The following is a 12,098-nucleotide window of genomic DNA, read 5'->3' as shown; positions in this document are numbered from 1 at the left end:
TCAACCAATTACAAATACAGATCCATCAAAAAAATATGCTAAATCAATAATAAATACACTAGAGAAGTGAAGTTTTCCAAGCATTCACTGGAACTCACACTTATTCTGCTGTTTGTTGAGCATATATTGGCTTCCTTTTCTCCCTTACACTGAAAACACCAGAAGTTCTCATCAGCAAAATGTGAATTGAATGAGCTCCAGTAATAGACTTGAATACGGTAATGTAACGACAATATAGAAGTTTGGACCAAAAAAAAAAGGAGTTAAGAGTCTACCATTTCTTTTTTTGGCCAATTTGAAGCCTTGGTTCCTTCGGCATCGTCTGAGGTTTCCTTGACCTTCAACATGGCAACAGAAATTTGGATTAATCAGAAAAACACGGCATTCGTATAAATCATTAAGATGAATCAAACTGTGGTAAATTTATAGAGGGTTCATGCCATCAACAAAATAAAAAAGAATAGGCACTTGTTTACCACCTCTTTGGAATGAAGGGGCGATCGAAGTAAGGCATAGGCTGAGCTTTGGGCACAAGCTCTTTTCTCAGTCTTCGGATCTCCTCTTCTTCTTCCAACTACATAATAATGTATATAGATTTGTACATAGAGTTAGGACTTTGCAAAAACATGTAGTTTGATTTGTCAAATTTTCAATGTAATTATGTACCTTTTGTAGTCTCTCTCTTTCCAATTTTATTTGCTCCATGAGGCTCATTTTTTCAGCAATCTAGCACAATATTTGAGTAAATCATTAGCAATGCCTTAAATTATCTGAAAGAAAGGATAATTGATAAGAGGATTCACTTGGAGATCAAATTCAGCACGTTCTACTGCACGAACATCAGTATGAAGAACAAGATCAACAGGCTCAGTTGATTCCTTTACAAATGGCCTGACCAAGCACTGCAGAAATTGACCAAGAATTAAAGTATTAGTCATGGTAGATGAAGAATTCTAATGAAATATTATATTCATATGATTTTATATAAACAAGTACTTATATATACCAAATGGAGACAAAATTTGACCAAGAACCAATCTGAATCTATTGAGACTACATTTCAGTTGAACTTTCTACTGAACTAAATTTTTGGTGTGGCTAATCAAGTTCAGTAGTTTACTGCTGACATTTAATCAAATCTAATAGTTCATTATGCCAAATTAGTTACCTGAGGCATGTTCATAGATAGCGACATTAATCAAATTTTGGTTGTCACTTATCTTTGCCAAGAAAATTTCAATTTAAAGTTTAATAATTGTTAAATGCATGAACTTTGACATGTTTTAGTGAAAGATACAATATGAAGAAGTGTCTGTCTGAAAACTGTGTTTTTTTTCCTAAATGTTCTTGCATTTGTTCTCTTGTAATTTCTGCACATATCTTCTCCTAAAATATAATAAAAAACTAACCTTTTTTTATTCAGAAAATGAAACATCTAGTACTTGTATACGGTAAGAAGATGCTTTATGACATAACAGAAACCATCTTTTGTAGCTGAGAACATCACAATTATACTTCAACATGATCAATATACAGTCTCAATGAAGAAGCGTTGAGAAATGTCAGAAACAAGTTCTGATGCTTAGGATTCCTTTTTGGTCACCATGATCCTCCTAGGAGACGACACAAACATATCTTTTCATGCTCTTGTATTGTAAATTAATTGGTAGTTTATGGAACTAAACTTGGTTCTTTCTGTTTCTTGCCTTCGTTACGAATCTGTGCATTGTAAATATGATGTATCATTCAAACCAAGAAATGCTCAATAGTTCCATATAGGTAAGCGATCAATTAAACTTAAGTTTTAGCTATAAATTCAAATAACGAACCACCTGAGGATATTCAGTCGTCAATGGGAGCCCTTGTGCGATTGGTATGCGTTGTTTCTCCTCCTCAAGAAACATTTCTTTCACCTTGCGAAGGAAATTATCTTCTTTGAATCTTCCTCTTTGCTATATCAGTTCAAAAAGAAGCTAATTACTGACTTCTTATATCAAGCAAATCATAACAAGGTGACTTCTAAAGGATAGCATGTTAGTGTGATTTAAATATGTATCAGTAAAAAATACAAGGGGAAATAGATTTTAAATCATATTCAATAAAATACCAATAAGGAGTGCTGCATGTTCATAATACTGTTTTTTGCCCCTCTATGAACAACAAACATAGAGTTTACAATTAAGAATACAGGAGTCTTTAACGAACAACACATATAGAGTTTACAATTAAGAATACAAGAGTTCTTACAAGCACAGCACTTCCATTTGTATTTATTCTTCCTTGCTGGTGCATTAGAATCAGATGCTAGGTAGTTAGATAAAATTAGGAGATCGAAAAGAATGTTGAAATGATCGATAACATTAAAAGTTAATTATTTTTATTTTTCTTAAACTTTCTGTGAATTGAGGCTTGTCCATGTGAATTGAGGCTTGTCCATGTCAAAAAAATTCACCAGCTCAAGTCTCAGGTAGTCTGCCTCCAGACCACGTAACAAGCCACAATTATGCTAATGGAAATTACTTCAACAAATTAATCACATAGAAAAACACACAATTTAGAAGAATACTTACAATGGGAAGTCCAATAAAAGGTGACTTGGTGAAACCCAGAAGAAGAGGGCACTCTCTAATTTCGCTGCCCTCTCTATTTAACAATTTGATGGCAATACATTTTCTTATGCCCTATCTAATTTCTCTCTCAAGTAGCATAGAGCATTTGCATGGCCTGACGCATGAAGTTTTGACCCTGAACATACTCAATGAATTATATACAACTGCTGAACTTTTCTAAACTAAATATCAGTATATCCTTTAACAGTTTTTAAGGATACAAACTACACGTGAACAATGATATCAGGTAACAATTAAAAGCATAATTGAAGAAACTAATTACATAGAGGAAGGAGACTGTTGGATCACTCTTTAACAGATTGCTAGAAGATCTATAGACCGTGACACGACGTACATGGTAAAACCTTGTAAAAAGAGGTGACAAGGCTTCTTGAAAACCCAGGATATTTTCACCACAAACATGTCCTAATAAGAGAAGGGAATTCAATAGACGCACTCAGCGAGAACGAATTTTGAAGGATTAAAGTTACTACATGAGCATAGTTTCAAAACTTACTATTGTTTTTGAAGTGTTTGGTCTGAGGATTAAAGTTTGTATTGCCATGTTACAACTAACGTAATCCTTAATCCTTCTATAGAGAGAGAATGTTGTGTTATCTTAAATTTTAAAATGATGAGGTTTGAATTCAGAACTTCTTGTAATCTAGTAACGCTCTGATACCATGTTAAGAGCCACTATATCCAGAACCTTCAAATTTTAGATAAATTCCTTTTCAACACTAGTTTCATACCAAAAAAAAAAAAGATTATTGTACTATGTATTAAATGTAACAAATCCATACCTCGGTTATTAGTTGAACGGCTGCTGCTGTCTCGTCCTTAAGTTTCTTATTCCTAGTCATCCCTGAAGGAACACCGTCGCTCTTGGGGGGGGGGGGGGGGGAGGGGGAGGGGGGGGGGGGGGGGGGGGGATGGGGTAGGGGGCGGGGCGGGGGGGGGGGGAGAGAGAACACGAAATAAATATCTTACGTAATTGAAATATTAAACAGGACAAAATAGCCAGAAAATTCATAAAGGATCAAATATGCAAACAATCTAAAATTTTTATACCTTGCTTCGACTTCTTTTGTTGCAATCCGATGAACTACTCCCCCAACTCAACCTTAAACAGTTCAAAGATAATTCAACAAAAAATTACCTATAAATTTTCAGCAAACTTCTGAAAAAGATTAACTTACCTATCACCAGTACTATCAACAGAAGAGCTCTCGACAGCTTCCCTATCAAAATCCAATGAAGAAGAAAGCAGCCAAGAACACGAAATCTCAGTCTCCTCAGCCCTCGGCGCTTGCTGCTGATGCAATCCTGGCAGTGCCCAGTTCATCACTCTTCTCTTCTTCTCTTCAACATTTTCCCCTTCTCGATCTTTCGATAACGAAAGAAGCCTCTCAAAAGCCTTCACCAAATGCATAACTCTGCCTGCCCCAGGCTCAGGAATGCTGCTCATCGCTTCCTCAAGCATCAAACTCTTCATCTTCCTCAGCTTTGAACTTCCCTCTAACTCTAAATCTTCGACTGGATCGTGAACTGGTGCAGTAGCTTTCTCCAGGTTTGGATCTTTCTTTGGCCTCTTCGCTGAGCTCTTCTTGCTCTGTGGGGTTTTCATCAGGGTGGGGGTTTTCAGGGCCGATTTCTTCGATTTTTTCGGTGAATTGAGGGAAGGAGATTTGATGGGTTTTCTGTTAGGAGTGCAACTGAGGAGATTTGGGTTGAAGTTCTCAGAGATTTTAGAGGACTGGGTTCTCTTGGGATGTGGATTTCTCTTAGGAGTCATCATTTTGGGCAAGAATCTGATCTCTGAGAAACTAAAAACTTGGGGTTTTGGGGAAATGGGTTCTCTGATTTGTTTGTGATGTGCAGTGAGAGCGAAGAAGTTTTGAGGAAAATTTTGAAGTAGGGAGAGAAGTTGGCAGAATTTTAAGGAGGAGAGAGAGAGAGAACGTTGGAGCTTTTGGGGGCTCCTTCTAACGGCTAGTTTTTCTTCGGTGGGATGTTAACCCATGAAAGGCCAAGTAATATTTCTTTTAATTTTAATTTGATGCGTTTTGAACCGTTGGATCATGAATCAGCACACTAATACTTTTTTGATTAGATTTTATCAGTAATGGGAAAATCTTTGCTCAGATACGCTGAAATAGTGGAGATTGGGGGAGAAAAGAATAATGCAAGGGATACGTTTGCATTTATATGGACAAATATTTATAAATAAAGTGAGACTTTAAAGCCTTGATTTTTTTCTCTCCCCTGATTTAGGACTTCTAATAAGACTGCAGGCATGATTAGCTTCCTATTTGTTTTCATGCGATTGGTTTGGTTTTAGTTTGAAGGAAAACAAATCAAGTTACAAATTGTTTCTCGCTACTTCGAAATGGGTGTTTACCCCCACCCAAAAAAAAAAACTTTTCCATTTACCTCTGGAACTTCAAGAAATCATACTTTTGAAAAACAAAGGACATGTTTGGATATTTTGATAGAATTATAATCAAACTTTTTTATTTGGAAGTCATAGAGGTTTAGAAAGTCTTTCACACTTTTATTTGATTTTTTTAGTTGAAAAATCTAGAAAGTTAAATAGAAAAGCACACTATGTTTCAAAAAGAGGTTAACAATTAAATTTTAAAAATTTCAGAATAGAATTTTCTTAATACATGACTAATAATCTGATGCAAGTGATGCATGCATAGCATATAGTGTGGGAGACTGGTGCATTCCAAATATTGATTTTTTTCAAGTGCGAGGATAGTTCTATTGATTTTTCCAAGTCTAAGCATATTTTTGTTGAATAGTGCAACGTAAATGGTGTTTTGTTTTGATTTTTCAGAGTGTGGGAGTATTTTTGGGATTTCTAAAAATTTGACACTCACACACACGAAGAAGACCAAAAGTGGGTTTATTTAAAAAATAATGATAGGGACACACCCTCTACCACACTCCCAACCACACAGCCTCTCTTGCTACAGTGCATTGGGCCCACATGAGATTTTAGAAATTAAAATCTCATGTGGGCCCAGTGCACTGTAGCAAGAGAGACGGTGTGGTTGGGATTGTGGTAGAGGGTGTGCCCCTAGTGCCTCTCTTATTTAAATAGTTAGTATAGATCATAGAATCTTTTATTTTATTTTTACCAATCTAAGAACTTATCTAAAATACTTTTATGCAAAAGCAATTTAAAATCATGTCACCTTTGCTTTGATATCCCAAAGTTTTCTTTATACCACGTCTGCTTTGATGCCCCTGAGTTTGGGGTATCATAGTTAAAAAAGCGCAAAACTTCTATAGAGGTCCCCAATGCGTCGGTCAAATATCACCTAAGCCCTAAAAATTAGAAATCATTAGTGGGGGTTCCTATGTTTTCTTTGTCATTAGCTTAAATCAATTTTACAAAATTCCATTAAATATTGGTAATGTAGTGATGCCACGACACTGACAATGTCACTGATACGTCAGTAAAAAAATTAGTGAAATTCCAAGTTCAATACAAACTTATAATTTCATTTTGTTGATGCCGCGGTCATGTGGCAAGATAAATTTAGATTTTCACTAATATTTTTTAGCTGGTGTGGTAGGATCACATCCTTGGTACGTCAGCAATATCTAATGGAATTTTGTAAAAATAACCTAGAGTGATGACAGAGATAACACTAGTGCAACCCATTGCTAAATTTTAAATACTAAGGGCCCAAATAATATTTGATCATACATCAAGACCTACATTTAAAATTTACCTTAGGAAAACCAGTAGACTTTAGGGTATCATTGTTAACAAATGTGTAAACATTAGGGTACCAATGTTTAAAATATGTGTACACTATAGGGTACCAAAGTGTTGATTAATTTTTTTGGTGTATCAGAAAAGATGTCAACTTTGGCCTATCAAAGTGTCAGATAAATCTTTGGATCAAAGTTAAAGAAGATGTAAACCTTACCCTGTGTTTGGCAACTTCATACTAATCTAGTCAAGGTCTGAACCCAGTTACGATTGAGATAATGAAAGAGGAAGTAATTGCTAGTAGTAACGACTTGTCACGATCCAGCTATGGAGGAGGTGATCCAAAGATAACCTAGATAAGATCTAGAGCAAGTTTTTCATTAACACATTTTAATCTCTTATCCAATGGCGCATTGGGAAAAATCTAGAGCAAGTTTTTCCTTAACACATTTTAATCTTTTATCCAATGGCGCATTGGGAAATTATCCAGGAATTTGGTTAGTCTTGACCCTATTTTAAATTAAATCAGTTTTGTTTTGTACCAAGAGGATGTAATCCGAAAGGAAACTAGTTTTAAGTGTCAAATTTGACATCTGACCCAGTGTATTCAAATAAATGTTTGCTCAAACCAAAGTCAGGATTGCACCTGACCACATTTTAACAAGTTGCCAAACACACACCCAAAGTTGATGGCCCTAAGTTGCCAAACAAGCCCCATGGGTTGCCAAAGTGCAAATGTTCAAGTAACAAAAATAATATTTTCTTTAGATTAAATAACTTGCCCACAAGCCCTTGGGCTGCTAAAGTGCAATTGTTCAAGCAAGGAAATAACACTTTCTTTAGATTATAATAACTTTGTATTTGTGATCCCTTCTCTCTCTCTTCACTTCAAAACGAGAGGTTAAATCCGGACCTCGTTTTCCAGAACGTTCTTCTCAATAAGAAAATTTCTAAATAAGCCTATTTATATTTTTTTTTCTAAAAATAGATTTTTTAAGTTTTATTTACAAAAAAAGACCTATTTTATCTTAATCCGGTTTCTAAATAGTCGGGGTTGCCAACCCCGACTATTTAGGAGGTTGTAAATCCCCAATTATAACCCTAAACCCTAACATTCTATGTACTAAATAATTAGGATTGATAACCCCGACTATTTAGGAACCGGATTAAGACAAAGTAAGTCTATTTTTGTAAATAAAACTCAAGAAGGTTTATTTTTAGAAAAACAATTATGAAGGGGTTTGTTTAGAAAATTTCTTCTTCTTCTCAACTCCTTACGACNCCCCCCAAAAAAAAAAAAAAAAAAAAAGCAAATCAACTCTCTTCGTAATCGAATCAGAATAATTTTAGGAGAAGACGGGAAGAAACCTTTGCTTCTATGTATTCTTGATGATCTCTAACACTGCTCTCTGCACGTGACCTTTGCAGTGTTTGTAAGATTTCTCCTCCCAAATTTGTAATTCTTAAAATGGGTTGAATATTTTCTTTCCAATTTTCCATGATATGTAACTGGAGTCTCGATTTTGTGGCTATTTTGCATCAAATTTTGGATTTTGCTGGTGGGTTCTTCTTTTTATTGGATAACTAATTGATACACAATCAAATACTAGGACTGTTCGAGGTAAATTTTTGAATTTTGATTCAGGAAATGTACTGTAAATGCACATTTCTCTTCAAATCAGAGAAATCAAATTATTATTTTTCTCTTCGAACTATTGAGTAGCTCCTTATCGCGCCCGCACACACAGAAAGGATTGCTTGTAAATGATTAGTGCTCTTGGTAATGATGTAAAGGGCAGGTCATGCGTTTCCATCTCCTTGACAAATGTTATTTTGCGTTGAAATATTTGTTACTTGGAATGTAAATTTTGTGTTACTGTCTATGTTTGCATAGTTGAAGACTAGAGTACAGAGAGATGGTACAATTTTAAGGAATTGACGCAGTTTGTTAACTGATGAAGATTTAACAGTTGGAAAAGGATGAGAAAAGGGCAATGCTTTAAATCCCCTTACCGATGATTTTAGTGCATCATCAATCCCGATATTTCTTTTCTCTTTGAAGTAATTCCTGGAAAATCAATTTTAAAGGCATAGTGATTGGGTGCAATGTCCCCATTTTGATTAGAATTTTTCTCTGTGGCCAATTTTGAATTTTGATCACAAAATTTATTGTAAGGGCCCATTTCTTCTGAATTGTGAGATATCACTACCTTATTTTTCTAGTCAAAATTACCAAGTAGCTGCCCTTCTCTTCCTCTGAATGATTTGATAATTATTGTTGCTCTTGTAAGTGTCAATGAGGGCGTAATGCTTTTCCATGGCCATGACAATTTTTTTTGCAGTACGATATTTTTTACTACCACTGTGTTACTAACTACATTATAATCTCAAGGAACTTATCCAGTGAGTAAACTGATTATTAGTTAACATCTGGAAATGGCTGAGGAAGGAGCAATTAGATTTGATGACCAGTAGTGAAACAATTAAAAAATGAGGGTCTTAAGCATTTCTCATTGATGAAATGAGTTTAGCTAATTAGTGCATCGCCAATGGAATGGTCTTTTTCTTTTGTACTTTATAGTAAATATTAAAACCATTCTAAAGGGCCTAATGATTGGATGCAATGTCCTGAAACTGATTCCAAGTCCTCTGTGCCAATATTGATTTTCAGCACAAATCTTTTATAAGAGTTCATGTTTTCTCGTGAAACTTGAGAAGTAAAATCATCATTTTTCTACTCAAACTGCTAAGTAGCTCAATTATTTCCTGGAATTACATGTTAATGATATCTGCTCTTGTCAACGGTGTCAACGAAGGAGTGATGCTTTTCCATGCTCATGGCAAATGAAATTTTGAAGCTTGATATTTATTATTTGGAATGAGATTATGTGTTACTATATTTTCATAGTTGGAGTAAATGAGTTGGTAAAAAATTAAGGGCCCTTGCTGATGAAATGAGTGGGAAGTGGGGGTCTAAAGAATCTCACAGTTACAAAATGAGATTAGCTAATTAGTCATTGTCAATGCCGATATGGTCCTTTTTTGTAGTAAACATTGAAATCCATTTAAGAGGCATAACAGTTTGATGCAATGCCCTTGCTGTAGTATGATTTATATCCTTGATCTTTCTTCTGAAACTTATGATTGTTTTCTGAATCAGGAGAGACATTTGTATTCTCTGGAGGATTCCGTAATCTTATAACGCCACTTTAAGAATGGAAGATTGCACTAGGGGCAAGAGTGCATCTATCACGGCAGATTACTTTCTATCCAACCTTGCTCTTTTTACAACGATCATTGTCGGGATATTTACTGTGTTTTACACTGCATCTCAGTGGAAGAAAATTAGTCTAAGCTGGATGAAGGCAATAGCGAGATCAAAAAGAAATCAATCAAAGCACAAAGGTCCTGCTTCAGCTCATGTCTGGAAAATAGAATCCGGTACTCGTGCAAAGGGTCTACATTGCTGTGTATGCTTCGAATCTTTTTCTCCGTCTCAGCCTCTTGGGACAGTTATAGCCTCCAACTATTCCTTTCACCGTTGTGATGTCTGTGGTGCAGCTGCACACCTGACATGCTCTTCTAATGCACATAATGACTGCAAGTGTGTATCCATGTTTGGTTATAAGCATGTAATTCACCAATGGGTTGTGTGGTGGACAGAAATGGCAGATCAAACTGGAGAAAGCCTTTTATGTTGTTATTGTGAAGAACCTTGTAGTAGATCATTTCTTGGTGGCTCTCCAATTTGGTGTTGTATGTGGTGTCAAAGACTTGTGCATTTTGATTGTCAGGCAAGCATGGCTAAAGAAATGGGTGATACTTGTGATCTCGGTCCATTTAAAAGGCTTATTTTGTCGCCACTATTTGTCAAGGACTTGAGAAAATCTGAAAGAGGGGGGTTTCTCAGCTCTTTCAGCCATGGTGCAAATGAACTGGCTTCTACAGTTCGTGAACGTATCAGAAGTCAGAGTAAGAAGCATATGCATGTCAGTGCCAATGACTCTCAAAGAGATTATGAACATTCTGATAGTATAAATGATGCAGCACGTCAAAATGGTAAACAAGATTATAATGTGAAAGTAGGTCCCACAACAAATGTGCCATCCGCATCAGATGACCTTCAGAGACGAGCTGAGCAGCAATATGAGCTGACAGATTTATCTTCTGATGCCAGACCACTGCTGGTTTTCATTAACAACAGAAGTGGTGCTCAGCGTGGAGATTTATTAAAGCATCGGCTACACATTCTTCTAAATCCTGTGCAGGTTCGCATTCAAACTACTTGTTCCCAAAGTTTAAAAAATGATGTCTCTTTCAAAAATTTCTAACTATAGGCTTTCTCCTTGTTATCATACTTCTTCAACATGTGTTGAGCCCACATCTTCAGATGCTCAGATACTAAATTAATAATCAATAAAGAGTTTGAATGTATTATGTTGGTAAATTTTCTTGTAGTGTTACCCTTTTCTGACCATGAAACTTTCAAATATCATTTATTGTTTACACTCTCATTATTCAACTAAAACCGTTGGTTGTCCTTGACTTTATTAATTTACTCCAATGCGGAGTTGGTTCATAACCTTTCTTACAGTTACCCTGGCTTGCAGCTTGGAGTGTTGAGAGAGGTCACTTGACCAAAGAATTTCAGGCACATTAATAAATTTGTTTTATTTAATTTCATGAAAATGTTGAATTGCCATCAAGACTGCATGGATAGCGATTGAGTTAGCAAGGCAATAGCTCATGCCTTATAATAGATTTGTCATAATCTTTCATTAAGTTTGTTGTACAACCAGATCTTTTCGACAATCCAACCTGTTTTTAAAATTCCTTCTGTCAATTTCTCATGTGCTTCCTAGCCATACATTTTGCTGATCCAATGAGAACCAATGTTTAGAATAATGATAACAAATAATGTTATGCTCTACCTCTTGTTTAGGGTTAAAGAAAAAACACAAAAAAACATAACACATAACACATAACACATGCTATTTTGTTTATTGATTATTTACATATTTTATAAATAGAAACTGTTCATAATAACTCCAATAACTAGAATTATGAAATGTTTTAGACATAATAATCACAATTTGGAATAAAATATCAGAATACAAAAATGTTTTAATAAAAATTCTTTAATCTTATACGAGTTATATAGATTTACTAGGAAGTATCACAATCAAATACTCAAGTAAAATAATCATAAACTTATAGCTCGTTCATAATTCCATTTGTTTCCTCAACCATATGCATAATTTCACAATCACATAATGATGTCACCAAAACAAGATATGAAGGCTTAACAAACAATTTAAAAGTAATTATTTAACTATTTCAAGTTTTAAGAAAGGATATATTCTCAAGTCTCTTAAACTTAAAATTGAAATAACATAAGTTATATTGAAATAACGCATGTTATATGGAAATGACATAAGTTATATTGAAATAGCACATTATATTCGAGGTTATTGATAGCAGACAACATAGCGGTGAGGCACATCTAAGGTTATTTGGGGCTATAGCGATAAAATGGTGACAAAGAGCGCAAAGTCAAATAGTCTCTCTTAAACTTAAAATTGAAATAACATAAGTTATATTGAAATAACGCATGTTATATGGAAATGACATAAGTTATATTGAAATAGCACATTATATTCGAGGTTATTGATAGCAGACAACATAGCGGTGAGGCACATCTAAGGTTATTTGGGGCTATAGCGATAAAATGGTGACAAAGAGCGCAAAGTCAAATAGTC

The 12,098-nt window shown here is 35.1% G+C and overlaps 3 protein-coding genes across 5 annotated transcripts in view; 1 reads left to right on the top strand and 2 right to left on the bottom strand.

Moving 5' to 3' along the window:
* Window positions 37-3,472, bottom strand: LOC109835109 (protein TPX2-like). The gene is made up of 7 exons (XM_020403106.1): window positions 3,413-3,472; window positions 1,833-1,952; window positions 804-902; window positions 667-726; window positions 480-574; window positions 276-338; window positions 37-149 (listed from the first exon to the last, which is right to left on the bottom strand). The coding sequence occupies exons 1-7, from the start codon at window positions 3,470-3,472 to the stop codon at window positions 101-103; spliced, it is 546 nt and encodes a 181-aa protein (XP_020258695.1). The 3' UTR covers window positions 37-100.
* Window positions 3,666-4,562, bottom strand: LOC109832278. The gene is made up of 2 exons (XM_020399704.1): window positions 3,809-4,562; window positions 3,666-3,732 (listed from the first exon to the last, which is right to left on the bottom strand). The coding sequence occupies exons 1-2, from the start codon at window positions 4,405-4,407 to the stop codon at window positions 3,675-3,677; spliced, it is 657 nt and encodes a 218-aa protein (XP_020255293.1). The 5' UTR covers window positions 4,408-4,562; the 3' UTR covers window positions 3,666-3,674.
* LOC109834111 (diacylglycerol kinase 1-like) overlaps window positions 7,632-12,098 on the top strand; it is a 24,540-nt gene continuing 20,073 nt past the window's right edge. For all 3 annotated transcript variants that reach the window (XM_020402026.1, XM_020402027.1, XM_020402025.1), the window contains exons 1-2: window positions 7,632-7,772; window positions 9,500-10,607. In XM_020402026.1, the coding sequence (XP_020257615.1) occupies window positions 9,555-10,607 (1,053 nt within the window). In that variant the 5' untranslated portion in view covers window positions 7,632-7,772; window positions 9,500-9,554. The remainder of the gene's footprint in view (window positions 7,773-9,499; window positions 10,608-12,098) is intronic.

This window comes from Asparagus officinalis, chromosome 3 (assembly GCF_001876935.1).
Source record: "Asparagus officinalis chromosome 3, Aspof.V1, whole genome shotgun sequence".
NCBI classification, from domain to species: domain Eukaryota; kingdom Viridiplantae; phylum Streptophyta; class Magnoliopsida; order Asparagales; family Asparagaceae; genus Asparagus; species Asparagus officinalis.
Note: the sequence above shows the minus strand (reverse complement) of the source record. Positions and strands in the feature narration are given on the sequence as shown.